This window comes from Saccostrea cucullata, unplaced genomic scaffold (assembly GCF_032062105.1).
Source record: "Saccostrea cucullata isolate Sc308-1 unplaced genomic scaffold, CSIRO_AGI_Scuc_v1 ctg17118, whole genome shotgun sequence".
Lineage (NCBI taxonomy): Eukaryota > Metazoa > Mollusca > Bivalvia > Ostreida > Ostreidae > Saccostrea > Saccostrea cuccullata.
The window spans coordinates 1-23,005 of record NW_026928868.1 but is presented as its reverse complement, the minus strand read 5'-3'; the positions used below and the strand labels follow the sequence as shown (position 1 = coordinate 23,005).

Genomic DNA, 23,005 nt, shown 5'->3' with positions numbered 1-23,005 from the left:
ACAAACATCGTCAATTAATTAATCAGTTGGACATACCTGGTTACAAAAACTTTAACCTTGCCCATAACTTTTGATTGAGTGGACCTATGACTTTCATATTTCACATGTGTATTCCTTGTGACAAGAACTTTCTTTGGGTACCACCAAATTCGACCTTTTGACCTTGACCTTGGAGGTTGACCCACTTTTACACAAAATTTTTATTTTTTATTTTGGGCATAACTTTTGAACGGTAGATACTAGGACTTTTATATTTCACATATGTATTGTTTGTGGCAAGACCTTTCATTGGATATCAAGAACTTTGACCTTTTGACCTTGACCTTGGAGATTTCTTTACTTATGAAAAAACATTATACTTGGCCATAACTTTAAAACGGTAAGGACTAGGGCTTTCATACTTCATATATATAATTCTTGAGAGAAGTCCTTTCATGGGATAACAAGAACTTTGACCTTCTGACCTTGACCTTGGAGTTTGGCCCACTTTTAAAAAATTTAACCTTGGCCATAACTTTTGTGAAGGGTTAGGGCTAGGGTTTTCATACCTCAAATATTTAATCCTTGTAACAAGACCTTTCATTTGATATCAAGAACATACACCCTTTGACCTTGATCTTGGAGTTTGACCTACTTTTTAAAAGATTTAACCTTGGCCATAACTTTTGAATGGTAAGGGCTAGGGCTTTCATACTTCACATAAGTAATCCTTGTGAGAAGACCTTTCACTGGATACCAAGAACTTTGATCCTTTTACCTTGACCTTGCAGTTTGACCTACTTTTTAAACTTCGAGTACCAATATATTTAATTTACATTTAAAAAAAGTTTAATCTTCGCTTTGTTGCCATACGGGGTCATCAATGTTTCATAAACGCATTTTTTTTTCCTTTTAACTTTTGACTGAGAAGAGATTAGGGCTTTAATATTTGACATGTGCATTACCTATGACAAGATATTTCCAAGCATGCTATGATTTCTGACTCCTTGACCTTGGCCTTCTCGATTGACTTTATTTAAAACAAAATTCAACTTTGATAATTTCTTAATGACATATGATAGGGCGTTCATATTTTACATCTCACCTACAAAGACTACGAAAGCGGGGGACCACAATTCTTTGAATTTGCTTGTTAACTATTTTTATGAGACGCATAACTTCTGATAATTACGTAATAATTACAGGTCTTCCAATTATACCCGTGTATTCAATCTTTGACACTTTCTTCTATTTCATTTGCTTTGAATAAAACTTCGACTTCTTAATGAATACACTGTACATGTATACTTTCACTTCAATTATGATAGTTTGTGTTGTCTCTCTTTGTTTTCGGTAAATACCAGACGAGCACATGGTGTGCCAAGCTATGTGTTTTATAAAACATGAATAAATGAAGGGTACGTTGTTCATGTAAATAAAGGTAAATGATAAAAAAATATACATAATGTAATTTGTAACTTTGTTTAAATTGTTATAATTTAATAAATCTCTCTCTCTCTCTCTCTCTCTCTCTCTCTCTCTCTCTCTCTCTCTCTCTCTCTCTCTCTCTCTCTCTCTCTCTTTCTCGCTCTCTTATATCGGGTTTTTGGACAAATTATTTGTATGTAAACGCAATTTTACATCGGATGATTTTAATTTTTACGGACAAGTTCAATTCGTTAAAAAATAACGCATAAAATTTAAATCACCATTTTTTAACATGAATCATAAAAATTTACAGCAGAAAAAATTACCAGTAATACTGTATGTACTCAGTTTATTTTATATCTAGGAGCAGAGAAGAAGATTTTCAAAGAATTAATGCATTTTCACTATATAATCAATAGAGCCCCCCCCCCCCCCAATAACAGAACCCCTGACCCTTGGGCCTTAAATTTCACAATTTTGGAATAGACACTCTTTCCCATCATAACTTTGTACTTACTTAGTTTATTTAAAACCTAGGAGCAGTGAATAAGACTTTCTAGGAATTAATGTATTTTCACTATATAATCAATAGAGCCCCGCCCTGACAACAGAACCCCTAATCCTGGGGCCAAGAAATTCACAATTTTGGAAGAGGCATTCTTGCCCATCATAACTATGTACTTAGTTAGTTTATTCAATACCAAGGAGCACAGAAGAAAACTTTCAAAGAATTTATGCATTTTCACTTTATAATCAATAGAGCCCCACCCTAGCACTAGAACCCATGACCCCAGCCCGTCATGAATTTCACAATTTTGGAATAGGCACTCCTGTCCACTATACCTTTGTACTTAGTTAGTTTATTCAATACCCAGGCGCAGAGAAGAAGAATTTCAAAGAATTAATGCATTTTCACTATATAATCAATAGAGCCCCACCTTAACACCAGAACCTTGACCCTGGGGCCATAAAATTCACAATTGTGAAAGAAGGAGCCTAGTTCATCAAAAGTATGTACTTGGTTTGTTTATTAAATACCCAGGAGCAAAGTAGAAGATTTTTAAAGAAATAAAGCATTTTCACTATATTATCTATATAGCCGCACCCTAGCACTAGAACCCCTGACCCTGGGGCAATGAATTTCACAGTTTTGGTAGAGGACTCAATGCTGATAACAATCATGAAAACAGTGACTGCTTGATGTCCCGGAGTAAAGAAGAAGATTTTTAAAGATTGTGTAACATATTTTTAAGTGGCTATGTGTTGTAAGTAGTGAGGCCACGCTCCTACTAACACTAGCTAGTGGGCTAACCCTTTAGCTCAGTCGGTAGAGCGTCGGATTCTAAATCTGAGGGTTGTAGATTCGAGCCACAGTGTGGACACCCCCTATATAGCTAATCGGTCATATTGGCGCCCAACTAAAAAACCCACATGGTGAGTGGTGTTTATAGAGTCTCGTGTGTGGGATTTCTTAGGGGTAAGACATCTCAAGAAAAAGAAGGGGGAAGTGTAACAGAGTTTAAAGTGGCTATGTGTTGTATATGGTGAGGCCACGCTCCTCCTAGCACTAGCTAGTGGGTTAACCCTTTACATGGTAGCTCACTTGGTAGTCTGTAGAACGTTGGATTTTAAATCTGAGGGTTGTAGGTTTGAGCCACAGTGTGGACACCCCCTATATAGCTAATCGGTCATACTTGCATCAATTTTAGTGGTTTCAGCCGCACCCCTCAGGCCCCAAGGAGGCAGGGACCATGCAATTCATAATTTTTGTTCCCCTTCACCCATAAATGCTTTATGCCAAAATTGGTTGAAATTGTTTGAGTGCTTTCTGAGAAGAAGCTGAAAATGTTCAAATGTTAACGCACACTGCATGGCGACAGACGAAAACAGATAGCAATAGGTCACCTGAGTTTACTCAGGTGACTTAAAAAAAAACCATGAATATACACTACCAGTCAATGTTTCCACTTGAGTTTCATCTTTCCTGGCCCAGTTGTTGATAGGAAGATTTTGCTACGTATTCTTTTGTTAAAATTTGATACCCAATTTTGGCACAACCTTACCACCAGGTGTCATGATTTGAACAAATTTGAATCTACATTACCAAAGGACAGAGTTGGCGAAAGACGCCGTCCCACCAGCGATCTCCGGTAAATTTCGTCTGAGTACGATAGTTTCTAGAACCACGCCGGACACCGTGTCCAGTAGATAATTCAGAATAATCAATAGTAAAATATAATTAAAGAAATTAGATAATGCATTATTTTTCAAAACTTCGTGAAATTGAAACTGTGAGAACTTTACACCTTGTAGTATTGCAATACATAGTAGTATGGCGAGTACCTGGCCTGGCAGTTATCAAACTTACTACCGCTATTTTGCGGGAGAGTCGAGAAAGCTCTAAATCTCACGCGATTTTCTCAAGCATAACATTGTTTACAGTAGTGACAATCAAATGAATTGAACATTCATTATGCCATTGTTACAATGTATTGCCACGGGTTGAACTCTAGATAATGGATTGTCAAATAAGGAAAGTTTATAGTATTTTATTAGCTTTCAAAAGTTTAACGATTCTCAATAAAAATTAATGAGCTTAGTGAAAAATATCTTCAACAAGAGGCCCATGGGCCTTATATGTCACCTGAGCATTATGCTTTCCAGTGACTGAATTTGATTCATGTATTAAGCCAGATGATTTGGCATGCACAATTTTGAAAGAGGCACCATTGATCATTATAACAATACACTTAGCAGTTTCTTAGTTTGGTTACTGAATACCCAAAGGCAGGGTAGAGGAGCAAAAAATGCATGTCAACTAATCAGTAGTGCCCCTTTCACACATTAACCCCTGACCCTTAGGCCTAGATCCAAACATTGCATAATTTTTAAAAAGGCATCCTTGCTTTTCAAAAATATTTGATTAATACCAAGGAACAGATTTCAAACAATTCATTCATTTTTAGTACATAAGTACCCCCCCCCCCCCCGTCTATGGTACCCCTGACCCAGGGGCCTTGAAATTCACAATTCTGGAAGATTAGGACCCTTGCTCATTATAACTTTATAGGTATGTTCACCTGCTTAATACCTAGAAAGGAAAATTTTCAAAGAATTTATTAGAATTTCACTATAAAATCAATAGAGCCCCGCCCTAACACCAGAAACCCGACCCTGGGGCCATAAAATTCATAATTTTGGAAGAGGCATTCTTGTTCATCATTACTATATATCTAGTTGGTTTATTTAATACCTAGGAGCAGAGAAAAAAAGCAAAGAATCCATGTATTTTCACTATATAATCAATAGAGCCCCGCCCTAACACTAGAACCCCTGACCCTGGGGCTATAAAATTTACAATTTTGGTAGAGGCACTTGCTCATCATAACTATGCACTTAGTTAGTTTATTTAATACCTAGGAACAAAGAAGAAGATTTTCAAAGAATTCATGTATTTTCACTATATAATCAATAGAGGCCCCGCCCTAACACCAGAACCGCTGACCCTGGGGCTATAAAATTCACAATTTTGGTAGAGGCGCTCTTGCTCATCATAACTATGCACTTAGTTTATTCATCTAATACCTAGGAGCAGAAAAGAAGATTTTCAAAGAATGCATGTATTTTCTCTATATAATCTAAAGAGCCCCGTCCTAACAACAGAACCCCTGACCCTGGGGCCACAAAATTCACAATTTTGGTAGAGGCACCCTTGCTCATCATAACTATGCACTTAGTTTATTTATTTAATACCTAGGAGCAGAGAAGAAGATTTTCAAAGAATTCATGTATTTTCACTATATAATCTATAAAGCCCCACCCTAACACCAGAACCCCTGACCCTGGGACCATGAAATTCACAATTTTGGAAGAGGCACTATTGGTCATTATAACTATGCACTTAGTTGGTTTATTTAATACCCAGGAGCAGGGAACGCAGGGGTGATAAGGAAGCATACAGAATATTCTACCTTGACATAATCAGTGCTACATTATGACGTCATAGTAAGCGAGATGACGTCAATTTTAGAACACAAGTTTTCGTTATATTGGTATTTAAAGATGTAATTTAACTCCAGAAAATAATTAGGAACGTCTTAACATTAACAAAAATAAAATGTTTTTATTTTGTTATTCTTTATCTGTCATTTTAATTAAAATCTACTATCGATGACGTCATATGTGTACATCAAGTAACTTGAAAATTGATCATGTCGTGTAAAGAGAATTTGGCTAAGAGCGGCATGTACAGAGATGCGTAAAATGGGGTTTAAAAGCAAGTACCGTAAATATTATGTGAAATTCAAATGGAGTTAAGTAATTTAAACAGGTATGCTAATTTATTTTCATCGATTATATTCTCTTTTGAAGACAGTCAGCTATAAACGAATCCCTGTTGGCCTTTCCTCTGTCATGCCTGATAAAAATAAAGCAGCAGAACAACAATAAGCTGGATATTTCAAAAGATGAGATTCATACAGATCAAAAGTTCGCGTTCTAAAATACTTGGAAAGTGCTGCTAGAATCCTGAGTTAAGCATGGTTTTACGAAAAATCTCGGTTCATATGTATAAAATTCAAAAGATCGGGTAAGGTTTCGTGCGAATGTGTTGAATAATTATTTTACTGACAAGACAGAAGGATTCTAGCAGCACTTTTTATGCAAAATAGATGTTTTCCGAATATATTATTTACTCAAAGAATTTATTAAACTCCGGGGTACTGTTGTTCTGTTAGCTTTTTTATTAAGGAACATTTCGCTATAAATAGAAAGCACGTGATGCAGTAGTGGTGGTGCACGTCTTTGCGTTAGACACTCTTTTATCTCTATGCAATAGTTAATAACAGTTTATGCTTATCAGTGGTTTGGATAAATTATCAAACTTAATTTTCTTTAAAAAGTCTTATTTTCCCGAGAAATGATTTATATGCTTCCTTAACATACCCGCGAAGAAGATTTTCAAATAAATAATGCATTTTCCCTATATACTTATTTAGCCCCGCCCTAGCACTAGAACCCCTGAGTCCAGGGCCATGAATTTCACAATTTTGGTAGCGGACTCAATGCTGATTACAATCATGCCAACAGTTTGACTGCTTGATGTCCAGGAGTAAAGAAGAAGATTTTCAAAGATTGCATTAATTTTAGTGTTTTTGGCCCCACCCCTCAGGCCCCAGGGGGTCAAGGATCATGAAATTCATAATTTTTGTTCCCCTTTACCCATAGATGCTTTGTGCCAAATTTGGTTGAAATTGGTTCAGTGGTTGCAGAGAAGAAGATGAAAATGTTCAAATGTTAACGCACGACGCACGACGCACGATGACGGACGAAAACAGATGGCAAAAGGTCACCTGAGTTTACTAAGGTGACCTAAAAATGTATCATCTGAGGACTAGCTACGGTGATTCAGCGAACGTTAACCAAAAAATTTCAACAGGATTTATTTCTAATATGTCTTTATAAATTCCACAATGATCCATGTTGCATTGTATTTACTAGCACATTGTCCCCATCAAACAGACATTTTCTTCCTCCACCGAGAAAGAGTTCCTTCAATCTCAAATTAATTTCAATTTTACATTTTGTTGTTTTTACATTTGGTCCGGCAAATTTTTAGTGTATCCTGTAATTTTTGTGATTTTTAGACAATCTGTAGGAACTATGTCTAACAGATTTTTTACTTCTTTCGCCAACTCTGCCAAAGGATGCTTTCACTTGAGATTCATCTTTCCTGGTTCAGTTGTTCTTGAATAGATGATTTTAAAAAAAATACCTACTTATCCCTACGTTGAAATTTGATCCCCCTTTGTGGCCCAACCCTACACCTGGGTTCATGATTTGAACAAACTTATATCTACACTACCTGAGGATGCTTCTACGAGTTTAATCTGTCCAACCCTTTGGTTCTTGAGAAGGAAATCTTTATAAGATGCCATGTGTTTTTCACCAATTCATAACTTTCTACCATTGGAAGAGGATGTGGCCCTTCATTTGAATAATCTTGATTTCCCTTTACCTCAGGATACTTTGTGGCAAATTTGGTTGATATTGGTCCACCGGTTGTTGAGAATTTGAACAGTTTACTCTGACAAAGGCAAAACCGACGACAACAAACAATGGACAAATTTTGAACATGAAAAGCTCACGTGAGCATTTGGCTCAGGTAAGCAAAACAAGAGGCCCATGGCCACATCGCTTACCTGAATTACTTTTGTAATGCAGTTCTTTACCAGATTTCCCCTCTTCTTATATCTAGTGGCCCATTATCCCCCCACCCCCCATCCCCATCTTGATTTTAATAATTTAAAATCTACACTACCCCAGGATGCTTCCACCTAAGTTTCAACTTTTCTGGCCCACTGCTTCTTAAAAAGATTTTTTCCAATATATTTCTATATAAAAACTTGGATTCCCTATTGAGGCCCCGCCCTACCCCTGGGGGTTATTATTTGAATAATTACAAGAGGACCATGGGTTTGTCATTCTTGAGAAGAAGATTTTTAAAGAATTATCCAATATATTTCTATGCAAAACTTTGGTCGGCCATTTTGGCCCCGCCCTACCCCTGGGAGTCATGATTTGCACAAACTTGAATCTACACTACATGAACATGCTTCCATATAAATATGATGAATTATGATTTTGTCATTCTTGAGAAGATGATTTTTAAAGAATTTTCCTATATATTTCTATGTAAAACTTTGGTCGGCCATTTTGGCCCCACCCTACCCCTGGGAGTCATGATTTGAACAAATTTGAATCTACACTACCTCCGCATGCTTCCATATAAATATGATGACTTATGGCTTTGTCATTCTTGAGAAGAAGATTCTTAAAGAATTTTCCAATATATTTCTATGTAAAATTTTGGTCGGCCATTTTAGCCCCGCTCTACCCCCGGGGGTCATGATTTGAACAAACTTGAATCTACACTACCTGAACATGCTTCCATATAAATATGATGAATTATGGCTTTGTCATTCTTGAGGAGAAGATTTTTAAAGAATTTTCCTATATATTTCTATGCTAAACTTTGGTCGGCCATTTTGGCCCCGCCCTACCCCTGGGGGTCATGATTTGAACAAACTTGAATCTACATTACCTGAACATGCTTCCATATAAATATGATGAATTATGGCTTTGTCATTCTTGAGAAGATGATTTTTAAAGAATTTTCCTATATATTCTATGTAAAAGTTTGGTCGGCCATTTTGGCCCCTCCCTACCCCTGGGAGTCATGATTTGAACAAATTTGAATCTACACTACCTCAGCATGCTTCCATATAAATATGATGAATTATGGCTTTGTCATTCTTGAGAAGATGATTTTTAAAGAATTTTCCTATATATTCTATGTAAAAGTTTGGTCGGCCATTTTGGCCCCTCCCTACCCCTGGGAGTCATGATTTGAACAAATTTGAATCTACACTACCTCAGCATGCTTCCATATAAATATGATGAATTATGGCTTTGTCATTCTTGAGAAGATGATTAAAGAATTTTCCTATATATTTCTATGCAAAACTTTGGTCGGCCATTTTGGCCCCGCCCTACCCCGGGGAGTCATGATTTGAACAAACTTGAATCTACACTACCTGAGGATGTTTCCCCATAAGTTTCATCTTTCCTGGCACAGTGGTTCTTGAGAAGAAGATTTTTAAAATATGCCACTCAATTTCATTAATTCCCAATTATCTTCCCTTGAATGAGGGCATGGCCCTTCATTTGAACAAACTTGAATCCCCTTCACTCAAGGATACTTTGTAGCAAGTTTGGTTGAAATTGGCCCAGTGGTTCTTGAGAAGAAGTCAAAAATGTGCAAAGTTTACAGACAGACAGACGGATAGACGGAGAGACAGCTAGACAGACAGACGGACAGACGGTCGCCGGACAAAATGTGATCAGAAAAGCTCACTTGAGCCTTCGGCTCAGGTGAGCTAAAAATTCTACTATACCTCAGGATGCTTCGACATAAGTTTCAGCTTTTCTGGACTCAATGGTTCTTATGAAAAAGATTTTTAAAGGTTTTTCCTATATATTTCTGTGTAAAACTTGGATTCCCTATTGTGGCCCCGCCCTAACCCCAGGGGTCATGAGTTTAGTAATTTAGAATCTACACAACCCCAGGATGCTTCCACATAAGTTTTAGCTTTTCTGACCCAATGGTTCTTGAGAAAAAGATTTTAAAACATTTTCCCTATATATTTCTATGTAAAACTTGGATTCCCTATTGTGGCCTCGCCCTACCCCTGGACGTCATGATTTGAACAATTTAGATTCTACACTATCCCAGGATGCTTCCATATAAGTTTAAGCTTTCCTGGCCCACTGGTTCTTGAGAAGATTTTTTTAATGACCCCCAACCCTTTTTTGTCTTTTCTTGATTATCTCCCCCTTTGAAGGGGACATGGCCCTTTATTTTAACAATTAAAACTCCCCATTACGCAGGAATCCCTTAGACCAAGTTTGGTTAAAATTGGCCGAGTGGTTCTTGAGAAGAAGCTGAAAATGTGAAAAATTTACAGACGAACGGACGACGGACAAAATGTGATCAGAAAAGCTCACTTGAGTCTTCGGCTCAGGTGAGCTAAAAAGACGAGAGACAAATTTAGTCAGATAAGCTCAATTGAGTCTTGGCTTAGATGAGCAAAAAAGAGTGTTCTGCATAAATTTAAAACCGGGAAAAAAAATAAATTTATTTGTTATTCCCTTGATTTTTTAAGCAATAACTTCATTCTTATAATTTACATCTAGTATGAAATATCTGCATTTCATTTCAAATTCTTACTTCTTTAGATGTTCTTTCTGTGTGTGTAACAATAATGAACATGGGTGCCTTAGTGCCTCCAAAAGTCTTGATTGAGGTTATCCAAAACTTCAGGTAGTCTGAAAAAGAAACAGGGCCTCATATTAGAATAAAACAGACAAACATCATTGATGAGAACTAACACTTCTATTGTACTTACAACAGTGAACAGGAACATGAGGAACAGGCCTTTTCTTTTAACAAAAATGCAAAAATGCTCAATAATTATGTAAAAACACTCATGAGATATTTTTAATTTTATGTAATTGCTAAATGTTTCATTGGTAAATAATGATAATAAACTGCCTATGAAATTGAATTTAAAAACACTAAATCTTACATAATTAAATTCAACAATCAAATACTGTGTATAGTGTCAGTAGCAAATAGTACATATGTAACAAACCATCAGGCAATCTCATAATTATAATTATAAATTGATCAAAGCTTAAGTATGCAAGCTGTTCTAGACAGAGGGGTTTTTATTAATTAGGCCTAATCCTGTATTTTGCTTTTAAATTATTTTGGCCCATTGTGGTCCTTCTTTTCTCTCAGGGTACTTTATTTGAATAAACTTGGATTTCACTATGAGAGGATGCTTCTTATCAAACCTCTTTGACTCTGAATGATTCTTAGAACATTTTGTGAATGCCATTAATTGATCATTTATTTTTAATTATCTTTTTCCTTTAGAAGAAGGCTTAGTCCTTCAGTTACCCACCACAATTTGTAAAAAGTGTAATTGAAACTTGTCTACTGGCTCTTTAGAAAAGCAAATAATGTGAAGTTAACAGTCAGAAAAATAGATGCTTAATGGCTATAGTGAACTACCCCCCCCCCCCCTCCCAACGCCTAGCCCACCTTTGAACTTTCTCTAATTTTTTTTTTATTTTCTCTTACATTTTTTGGGGGAAGCTTGAATGCCTTATACAGCATATTTTTTATCTTGATGAGTGTAAGCCTCAAAGACAAAAATTTGAGATCACAACATTATGCCTTACCTTTGTAAGTCCACACGGAGAAGATGGATCCTTCTTGATTATCTTTCTCTTTTTCAACAACATCTTCAAACTTCTTAGTCATGTCCAACACAAGGATAAAGAAGGCCTTTGGTGTTACGTAAATTTGGTGACAGGCATAATACGCCAACTGACCAGCAAAATCCAGCATGCTGACAGTTGGTAAGTTCTCTTTTTCAGACAAGATTTTCTGAAAAATTTCATCCTTCACCATTTTCTGTGCTTCTGAGGAGAGAACACTGGCCATTACCTCTACTGTATTGACTTCTTCTTTTACTTCAGTTGGTGGGCTAGACAACTCAACTTTCTCTTCTTCTCGGCTAGAGATTTCCTCTCTCTTTTTATCGGGACTTTTCAGTTCCGAATTGTCTCTATTTTCATTTGGATTGGAAATGTCAACTTCACCGCTAATTTTTGGCTTCAGGTCCGCGACATTTATCCTGATAAACGTCTTCAATGGTGAATCGTCTTCAGCTACTGTAAATACATGTAAATAATTTAATCATCTTACATTCTAAGTACATGTACTCTAGAAATACTTAATAACATTACAATTTATCACAGATATTTTTTTTTTTACATTCACCATCTTTTAATGCATATGATATTTTTTAAACAAGAGATGTTTGTAAAACACCTATGCCCCCTCCCCCAAATTGGAATTTTACCAAGTCCAAAAGGGCATCACTCTGTCAAAAATGGTGCGATCGTACCAAAAAAAAAACTTGGCCTAGATATTTATCTGCTAAATCTGTATACCAAATTTCATTTCAGTATGTACAACAGTTGCGAAGAAAATGAACGGAAACTGCAAATAGTTGGAATTTTTTAAGTCCAAGGCACATCACTCTGTCAAAAATGGTGCAATCATACCCAAATCACAACTTGAACTAGATATTTATGTGATATACCTGTATATCAAATTTCATTTCAGTATGTGCAACGGTTGCAAATAAAATGAACGGAAACTAAGTGGACTGACAGACCAACAGACAACAGCAAAGCAATATGCCCTCCTTCTTAGAAGGGGGGCATAATAAATAATATTGAATATAGACTGGTACATATATATCATTATAACAGTAACTTGATCAAAAGAGTCATATATCATTGAGTTGACAGGTGCAGATCATAAGATAAAAAAGACGAGAAATGTCAAGTTTGATCTGATGATCCGTGCCTGTCAATGAGATGTGATACGACTCTTTGGATCAAGCTACTGTCATACACTGTAATGATAAAGAAGAAGGTACAGTTTGGACTTTATTGTGCCCTTAAAAATTAATATTCTTAAAAAGTTATGAAATTGTCTTTAACAAGAGTTGAGTAGAAGGATATAATAAATCATTAAAGAATATGACATGAAGGAGGACTTTCCTGGAAATATGACATCATTAATTTGGTATATTTTTAATTTTAATAAAGAAAGGCTCCTTAAACATGTTAAAACCTATTTCTGTGCTTATTTCAGCATTTAACAAGCAAATTCAAAGAATTGTGGTCCCCCGCTTTCGGTGTCTTTGTAGGTGAGATGTAAAATATGAACGCCCTATCATATGTCATTAAGAAATTATAAAAGTTGAATTTTGTTTTAAATAAAGTCAATCGAGAAGGCCAAGGTCAAGGAGTCAGGAATTATAGCATGCTTGGAAATATCTTGTCATAGGTAATGCACATGTCAAATATTAAAGCCCTAATCTCTTCTCAGTCAAAAGTTAAAAGGAAAAAAAATGCGTTTGTGAAACATTGATGACCCCGTATGGCAACAAAGCGAAGATTAAACTTTTTTAAAATGTAAATTAAATATATTGGTACTCGAAGTTTAAAAAGTAGGTCAAACTGCAAGGTCAAGGTAAAAGGATCAAAATTCTTGGTATCCAGTGAAAGGTCTTCTCACAAGGATTACTTATGTGAAGTATGAAAGCCCTAGCCCTTACCATTCAAAAGTTATGGCCAAGGTTAAATCTTTTAAAAAGTAGGTCAAACTCCAAGATCAAGGTCAAAGGGTGTATGTTCTTGATATCAAATGAAAGGTCTTGTTACAAGGATTAAATATTTGAGGTATGAAAACCCTAGCCCTAACCCTTCACAAAAGTTATGGCCAAGGTTAAATTTTTTAAAAGTGGGCCAAACTCCAAGGTCAACGTCAGAAGGTCAAAGTTCTTGTTATCCCATGAAAGAACTTCTCTCAAGGATTATATATATGAAGTATGAAAGCCCTAGTCCCTACCGTTTTAAAGTTATGGCCAAGGATAATGTTTTTTCATAAGTACAGAAATCTCCAAGGTCAAGGTCAAAAGGTCAAAGTTCTTGATATCCAATGAAAGGTCTTGCCACAAACAATACATATGTGAAATATAAAAGTCCTAGTATCTACCGTTCAAAAGTTATGCCCAAAATAAAAAAATAAAAATTTTGTGTAAAAGTGGGTCAAACTCCAAGGTCAAGGTCAAAAGGTCGAATTTGGTGGTACCCAAAGAAAGTTCTTGTCACAAGGAATACACATGTGAAATATGAAAGTCATAGGTCCACTTAATCAAAAGTTATGGGCAAGGTTAAAGTTTTTGTGACGGACGGACAGACAGACAGACAGACAGACTGACAGACAGACGAATGAGATTTAATGTCCCCTCGCTTTCGCGAAAGCGGGGGACAAAAATAGTGTCTGCCACCATCGCACACTTCAATTTTTGCATATATTATGTAAACTGCATTGAAAAATCACATATCTCAAAATCTTTTTGGGCGACGGTGGCAGAGTATGTTTTCTTTAGGTCTTTGGCTCAGCTCAGAAGAGCTAAAATGTAAAATCTGTAAAACAGCAAACAAAATGTCTATAAGGTCCTGTGTATGTGTATCAGTTACCTTCTATCTGTCTACATGTCCTGTGTATGTGTATCAGTTACCTTCTATCTGTCTATATGTCCTGTGTATGTGTATCAGTTACCTTCTAAAATTCCATCTTTAACAATGAAGACATGTTGATGGACTTCCAGCCCCCTGGTGGAGTCTGTTACTTCACCAACATTCTGACTTTGCCCTCTTAATCTCTTCAGTAGCGTTGTTTTTCCAGCCTCAGCACACCCAACAAGTATTCCTCTGGCATGGGAAACAGTTGTCCTCTCCTTTCTCAAGAACGTCTTTAATCCCTCAACTTTATCTAAAACACCAAAAGTTGGATAAAAAAGTCACAATCATGCTCCCCGGAGACATGATTTGAACAAACTTGATTCTACACTTCGTTCAGAAGGTTTGCTGTAAGTCGAAAAATTTTTGGCCCAGTGGTTCTTGCAAAGATTTTCAAAAGATATCACCAAATTTGTCACTATTTCTGAATTATCTCTTCTTGAAAAAAGTGTGGACCCTCACTAGGAAAAAAGAGGCCCATGGGCCACATTGCTCACCAGAGCACTTTGGCTAATTCAGTATTTTATGAGAGATATTTATAAACCTATCCCTAAGGGAAGGATGTATGATTTGAACTTGAATGTATACCAACCGAGTACCGGTAATCGTTACTATATTTCTTTGACAAAATAATGGCTTTAAATGTTTGAGAAAAAACAAATTAATCGTCCATTGTGGCCCCGTCCTACACCAGGGGGTCATGGCTTTGCTTTTCTTGAGAAGAAGATTTTTTAAGACAATTCCAATATGTTCCCATGTAAAACTTTGATCGTCCCTTGTAGCCCTGCCCTAACTAGAGGGGGGGGACTATCACAGCTAAATTCAGCCAGGTTTGTGAGAATATGTTTTTCTACGGCATGAGAATGGGCGGGTCTTAGTACAATAGAGGGATGTGTGTGTCCGAGAAGACCTTAAATGGCTATTTTATTATTATTTCGCACATAGACATTGTCGAATCCGATGACAGAAGGACAATACATGCTGGTTTACTACGTTTACATTTTTTCACAGACACGTGGTTTAGGTCAATTTACCTGTTATCCTTTTCTACATTTCAAACTTTTTTAATGGTCAACCAAGGCTATTTATACTTCATAATACGCATGGGTACTCAGCATTTACGGTTTTTAGGACAAAAATGCACATTAAACTGAAATTGTATTCACTGATACTCCGGAATACCTGAAGACCTAGCGAATTGCTCACCAAATACGTTACAAAACTTCAAACTAATGCATATTTATCAATTATTTGTAACCGTTTGTATGTATAAATTTTACTGTGATCTCGGAAATTGTACATAATTATGTAGATCCATGTCTAATCTGTGACTCAAATGCATAAAAAAAATTATCAGAAAGCAGTAAAATTCGAAGCATGTTCTCATAGTATTTTTGTGGTACTCACTCATTACGAATTTCTTTAGCTGATTGGTCAGTGTTTAGCATATGAATTTATTCTTACGTCAGAAAATCTAATTCCGTTAATCTGTTCATATGGGAAAGGCCAGCTAGATTTTACAATTTTTTTTTACAAATAGCATGTGGTACAATTTTCTCCTTTTACATATAGGTAGATTTCAATAAAATACAGTGACCAGCCAAAGGAGAAAATTATACCTACCTATATTCTAAGGGCTTCAAAGAGTGGGGTGGGGTTAAAATGCAATGGATATAAGTTATACGTGAAACCCCTACCCCAATAAAAGATCTATATCTTTCAAATCACATTTCTATATTTGATAAAAATAGCATTTTACATCGGTACACAAATCAATGATTTGTTACACAGTGTTACATGCATACAAAAAAATTAATAAAATTTCTATATTTAATTTTTTGTCAATTTACAGAGGGCCACAAGTCACCTCACTCTTTGAATTTAATTGGGCAACCATAAAAAAAATTATTGAAAAAAAACCAGAAAATATGTGGACAGAAGAATGACAGATGGAAATACAGACAGAGTGATTACTATAGGGCACCCGCAAATCCTTGCAGGGTTCTAATTAGGGCATATAGCCATTCATTTGAACAAAAATGATTCACCTTCACCCAATGATGATTTGTGGCAAGTTTGGTTAAAACTGGCCCAGTAGTCTTGAGAAGATGTCAAAAATGTGAAAATTTTACAGACAGACAGACAGACGGACCACAGACAAAATATGATCAGAAAAGCTCAGGTGAGCTAATAACCTAATGAACCTTTGTTGCAAAGGAAAGAGCAAAGTATTTTTTCTTGCAAACTAATACAGCCCTAGATTAAGTACATTTGATCATGGACATCTAGAATTTCAAAAATCTTGTAAAAAAATCTTTGCTAATTGCAAATTTATACTCTATCATTGCCAGTGAGCATTGCATTTCAAGTTAATAGTACAGTCAATTCCCTACAAAGTCAACATAGTGTCACTTCAACCCTAGAATCCCTGACCCAATTGGGCCAATTTGGAACTTACAATTGACAATTTTAGAAGAAGTACTAGAGATTGCTCATCATTATTATACACTTAGTTTGTTGCAGTTTGTTTCCTTACTATACAGGTTTTGAAAAAAAAAATTACAAATAAATAAACATCTTCTCCCTTTAATCAATAGAACCCCCCCCCCCTTCCTAAGAACCCCTAACCCTGTTGCAACTCAATTTTTCACCTACATCATGTACATGTAGCTACCGGTAATCTAATTTATCTACAGGAGAGAGAGAAGACTTTTAAATAAATTATACAATGTTACACTATGATCATAAGAACCCCATCTTTAGACTCTCTGGGTGGGGGATATCCATGGATTTCACAATTTCTTGATAACTTCTACTAAATGATGTATGTCAAAATTAGTTGAAATTTGTTCAGCAGTTTATGAGAAGAAGCTGTAAACATTTAAATGTTAATAGACAACTAATGACGCTGGACAAAAATCATATAACAAATAGCAAAAGGTCAGTGGATTAACTCAATAGACTTAAAGATTCCTACGCTTTTAGTAGATTTCAGCCCAAAACTTTTAATTCTTAACCATGTTAACCATATTATTTTTTCATAACCTATATAATTTATATACTACATGTAAGTACATATTAAAATGATATTATAAGTAATATATAGGTATTACATGTATATGTATACATTATTTAAAAAAAAAAAAACTCTAATGGCATTTTAATTTTCAAGTGATTTACATTCTCAAATAGATATGAAACACAAACAGTCCTAAACAGTTCTTTATTTTGGAGTTATCTCTCTTTGCCCAGCCCACCATATCTATCACATTACTTATAAGTGATCTGCATTCGATCAACAAACCCTTTCTATCTAAGAGAAAAAATTGTTAATATGCCTCAGTAATATAAACCTGATTAAGTTCTAAACGGGCGATTAATTAATTCCAGATAATGTTTTAAAAATTTCCAAAAACTTGACATTTATTAAAAACATGATTCAATTTTTTTTTCTCTGCACATGCTGGCAATCCAGGCCTTGTAAATGTGTTTAAAAGTATTCTGATCAAAAAATGTATCGATTAAGCTACAATTGATGCTTAAAATAATAATAAGATAATTTATCTTTATCTTAGAAATATTTCTTGTTACTTCGTGTAACAAATTATAATTAAATAAACATGTAACATGTGTAATGTTAATACATTTTTTTTTATTATTTTTTAGGTCAATATATAGATTTAATATTAAATTATTGTACTGTACGTACAGAATATCATTAGCTAAATCACACAATCATATAAGAATGTAACTCACCAGTCAGACCGTCCCCTTCATTGATAAGTCTGTAAATGTTTACTTTGTTGTTGTACAATGATCCAACCCAGAGAAGCTGTGTATCACAATCATAACTCAGGCTGACTGGTGTGCCTATCCCGTGTTGTTTTGTCTCTAACTGTGTCAGAAAGAGACCGTCCTGGTCAATGATATGTATTGTGTCGGTGTTAGGATCACATACCAGGATGTGTGACAGCGCATCAGTACAGATTCCACATGGTGATAGTTCTGATCCTGATGTAGGACCTGTGTAGGAGAAACGATGTTTACCTGAACTGTCTGTCACCACTACAGCATCACAGCCAGAGTCAGACACAATAACATCTCCATTGCAGTTCTCTGTGATGTAGTTAGGTTCACTATACAGTCCCTGACCTGTGTTGTCGTGCTGTATGGTCTGTATGTGTTCTCCTGTGTTTGAGTAACGGTTTACCTGGCCTTCTCTATATGTATCAGTATTACGTATCCCGACCAGCAGGTCTCCAGTGGAGGGGGAGCTGTAGACACACAGTGGAGTCCATGGTGATGTGTATGGTATCACTGTGGTCTTTACTTTATCTTTAGACAGTTTAATGATGTTCTTATTACAGCCTTTATAAATTAATTCACTAATACTATTCACAGTATGTACTCCACCACCATACTGACGTAAATCCGTCACACTATCTAGTATGTCTCCTGTCGTGTTAGTTAAGATGAGATTGCCTTTATAATCACTGATCCAGACCCGGTCTGTTGACACAAGGGATATGTGACTACACCCACTAACCCCGGACACTGTGACAGATTTCTGTAACACCAACCTATACATCACTGACACCAGACTTTTATTTCTTTTACCTGTGGTTTCAGAGTCCTGTGTTGATTTCCTTCAGTCAGGGAGAGCTCTCTGTAAATTACAACATGCAATTAATCAACAATGGGTCTCTTTTGACACTGTCTTATAGTTATCTACATCAATAACAAGCCTCTCTTTATACTTTACTCTTGAATCATTGTCTTATTCAATGTTCTGGTTGAAAAAAATAAACTTAAAAATCAAATAGAATTTAAACATGTATAAATATATAATACAACATTACAGTGAAACTCGGTCATAATAAAGTCACAGGACCAGTAAAATTCCTTCACTATATCCGTATAAGGAGTTCTTTAAATTTATATAGCCAGGGATCCAAGATAACTTCGCTATATCCGTGAATTCACTATTTCCCAACTACTAATCAAGTTTTGCTGTATATATAATTTCTTTTTATAAATACCTTTACTTTGGGAACTGAGTCCTTTCAATGTCTCAATAGATAGCAGCCTCCAAGTGTTCACAATATTACCTGTCTAACAAATCAATATTTACTAATTATTCAATAGAAAAAAAATTATATACTGATTGCAACTGGAAGAATTGCTATTTTTATAGATCAATAAAAATATATATTTATTTGTATAATATTACATTTCTACTAAATAGAACTTATTGTCCCTTGTTTCAACTTTATATTGTACAAAATAATTATCCTGAGAATAAAATTAATATAGCTTTCTTACATGAATAAAGTCATAGTTCTGTATAAATTAAACATTTTCTGAAATGACACACTCTATATGTAGCTATATGATCTACTGCGTACCGTGACAGGGTTTATATATAACCAGATGTCTTTGATGAGACGGTTTGTTTCCGTTTTGCACACACTTGAATTACAGGTAATAAAAAATGTGTGAAAAACGGGACCAGGTGAGATAATTACTGAATTGCTATAGTCTTTACCATACTTAGTAAGTATGTGAAAGGTGAACTTATAGTGAAAAAATAAGAGAATAAATACAAAGTTAATGTATTCTCTTGGTTTGGGCAATATTTTCACATTAATTTTTATTCTCTTTTTTCTTTATTATTTGATATAATTTTAATTCATTTAGAATTTTATCAAGATTGTAAAGTATTCTTTTTGTAAAAATTGGACTTTATTAATAAATAATATTAAATAAATATTATATTTTATTCAATAAAATCAAATATTTTCCCATAAATAAAAAAAAATAAAATTGTATAAAACGTCTTAAGAATATATTAAGCTAAATCAGATATTCACAGGTAAATCCAAACCAGAAATCAGACTATAATTGCCATAAAAACACACTTTTCACCTATTGTTCTTACCTAATTATCAAATGTGTGCAAAACGGGAACTCACCGATGAGACTGTAGCTCTACTGGTTTGTATTTATGATAGAGTAAGACAAATGTAGCTGTTTATATTAATCATAACTAGACATCTCTGTAGAGACTGTAGCTCTACTGGTTTGTATTTATAATAGAGGAAGACAAATGTTACATTTTATAATGTATAACTAGACATCTCTGTATAGACTGTAGGTCTACTGGTTTGTATTTATCAAAATGGAAAAGAAATGTAGTGCTCAGTAAGACCTAAAAATATGCAACAGCAATAAACAGAACAATGGTTTTTTTTAATTTATTCTCTTTTCATAAGAATTTGCAGACAAAAACTGAAGTACATGTACATGTAGGAGTAAGCTTTCTAGAAAAATATCTATTCTTAATTATAATCTGAATGTAAACTTATACCTCTGTACTCATGTTTATGTAGCCTACTTTTGTACTTAAAGAAACCAGTTCAAAAGTGTAGGAGGAGCAGCAATTTCAAAGTATTTCAAACATATTTCTGTAACCATGGCAACACTATTCATCATAATAAAAAACTGACAGCAAGAATTATGTCTCTTATTCTATACTTGTACCTTGTTATACTGAAATCAGACAAAAAACATGGAAATAGTAGCATTTCGAAAAATTCTTGACGGACAAACAGGTAGAGGACAACTTACTATTGCATTAGCTCTTCTGGTCTCTGCTAATAAGTAACAGAGAAATGTACATACCAAATAGATTTCTTGTATACGGTAGAACAATGACAAACTACACGGTTTCCGTTCATCTTGTTTCTTTTCTTGGCTGAGAAAACAAATGACAACTATATCATTTATCATCTTCAAGAATAAACATATACACATGTATGTTTTATGTACATTAATTTTATTAAAACTTTATTCTTAATATAGATACATGTAATAAAAATAATTAAATTTGTATGAAATTTTTAACATTTTTAGCCATTCTAAACAAAACAAGTACATAAGCAAATTAATATCATGAATATACTTCAAGTATTTTCTTTTATACTGGGTAGTAATAAGGATTTGTATATTAAGCCTTTGAGGAAACATTAAAACCTGTGAGGTAGCCATATTTTCATCCTCGTAACAGCTGCACAGCTTGTCCTTAGATATCTGTCAAAACAAAGTCAGAACATTAACCCTTATAAAAATACAAAAGTGTTACATGTCGTGTTTACATTCGATTAATAGAATTGTGAGAGACTTAACAAAATTACACAACCATTTTGTCCGTAAAATATTTACTATTTGGTCATCCGATGTTTTTTTTCATTTAAAAATATTTTGGCCTAAGCACAGGGGCATCTTATCCACTCTGTTCTATCCTTCACATATAAAAATGCATATTGGAAGCTACGCCCCTGCAAGCTGCAGCACGCCTTTCTGTGCACAATAAATATACAGTTCTATCAATGGGTGGCACAGTGGCACTGTAGCTCTTCAGTCTGTCATTATTTTGTCCGTCCGGAGAGCTACAGTTCTACGGCTAGTGCATAGGTTGTTTGCTTATGTTGTTTCTTGGGGGTTCTTTTTTGGCTTATCAGTTAAACCCTTTGTTAGGTAGAATAAAACCGTTATTATTATTTTTATAACCAATTTCTCCAATCGTGTACCCCTACATTGTTGCTATTTACAGCGATTTTATAGACTAATACCTCCACATGAAAATGATGATTCGCTCTTTCCAACCCCAGTGTCGTCTGCCTGAACTTTCGCCCTACTCTTCTCTTAAATATTTTGAATTTCAAACCCTTTTTTCATGTTAAACATGTTCGATCTTAACTGTTCAGTAAGGTTTTGCTTTATAGTCATAATAATTCAGTCAAATTATGATTAACTTTACACAAATTTGCAACAGATTTTTTTTCCTTATCTATAAGCAGATTTAATTATAATCAACATGGGATCCATCTGATCGGAGACCGCATAAAAACAAGTTACATTTTATATACGCTTTCCCTGTTTATATATATTAAGCTGGTATTATACTAAGTTTTACGATTGATAATTTTTATTAGTCTTTATATGTTTATTTAAAAAGAACTTTTCAAAATGTTTAGCTTTCGTGATTTATTAATTAATATTTTATTTTTCAGGTTTGAATTTATGATTATATTAAACTATTTTAAAGTTTCATACTTTAATATGACAATTGTTAAAAGTTTCTTCTTACATTTAAATTGACAAAGATTTGATTGTTATGACATATTTACAATTCTCTTTGTTTTAAACTATTTTTCTACATGAGTGAGCCAACACTCAGGTAAACATTTTATCGCTTACAATGTTGTTCAGATATTTTTGGAATAAAATGTGTATGTTGAAAATTGTTCGATCACTCTATTGGTCACCAGGTTAGGTAGATAAGGGTCACTTTATTTTGTAAATGCCATTGAGCATAATCTATATATTTTTACTTATAGTAACTAGTGACTATTTACTTGTAAAGATCTGATCGGAGACGGTAGTAAAACAAGTTACATTTTATTTACGCTTTCGCTAGTTATATATATTTTACAGTCATCCCAAACTGTACTGGACAGGAGACTGGGTCAAAAGGGTCCCTCACTGCAAGCTAGTTCCCCAAGTTCAACAAACCGTCAAAATTAGACACGACAATTACTTTACAGATGCTTTATATTTCAGAGAGCAGACAAAAAGTTAAAAACGCATTAACTTCCAAAAGGCCGACCTTTTCCAAGATTTCCTTTAATCTTATTCTTTCAAGTGACATGACCACGCGGGTATGTTAAGGCAGCACATGGACCAGAATTCGGCGAATAAAGACTTTTTTATAATAATGTATTTCTAATAAATCGGAAAAGTCGAGCATAAAACTTTTGTTATAATCATGCACTCTTTAGACGTCAATGGGACTTATACTACATGA

The 23,005-nt window shown here is 34.8% G+C and overlaps 1 protein-coding gene across 1 annotated transcript; it reads right to left on the bottom strand.

Moving 5' to 3' along the window:
• Positions 1–10,183: 10,183 nt before the first annotated feature.
• Positions 10,184–20,896, bottom strand: LOC134278961 (uncharacterized). The gene is made up of 6 exons (XM_062761267.1): positions 20,821–20,896; positions 19,179–19,251; positions 17,896–18,805; positions 14,180–14,392; positions 11,215–11,709; positions 10,184–10,293 (listed from the first exon to the last, which is right to left on the bottom strand). Exons 3-6 carry the CDS (start codon positions 18,725–18,727, stop codon positions 10,184–10,186), a joined length of 1,650 nt encoding a protein of 549 aa, XP_062617251.1. The 5' UTR covers positions 18,728–18,805; positions 19,179–19,251; positions 20,821–20,896.
• Between the last annotated feature and the right edge of the window lie 2,109 nt (positions 20,897–23,005).

Excerpts from the sequence above, each read along its gene's own strand:
- LOC134278961 (XM_062761267.1), bottom strand. The coding sequence starts at position 18,727 with ATGTATAGGTTGGTGTTACAGAAATCTGTCACAGTGTCCGGGGTTAGT. Across the intron at positions 11,710-14,179 it reads TAAAGATGGAATTTTAGAAG|TAGCTGAAGACGATTCACCA; the intron begins GTAACTGATACA and ends ATGTATTTACAG. Across the intron at positions 10,294-11,214 it reads CTCCGTGTGGACTTACAAAG|ACTACCTGAAGTTTTGGATA; the intron begins GTAAGGCATAAT and ends TTTCTTTTTCAG.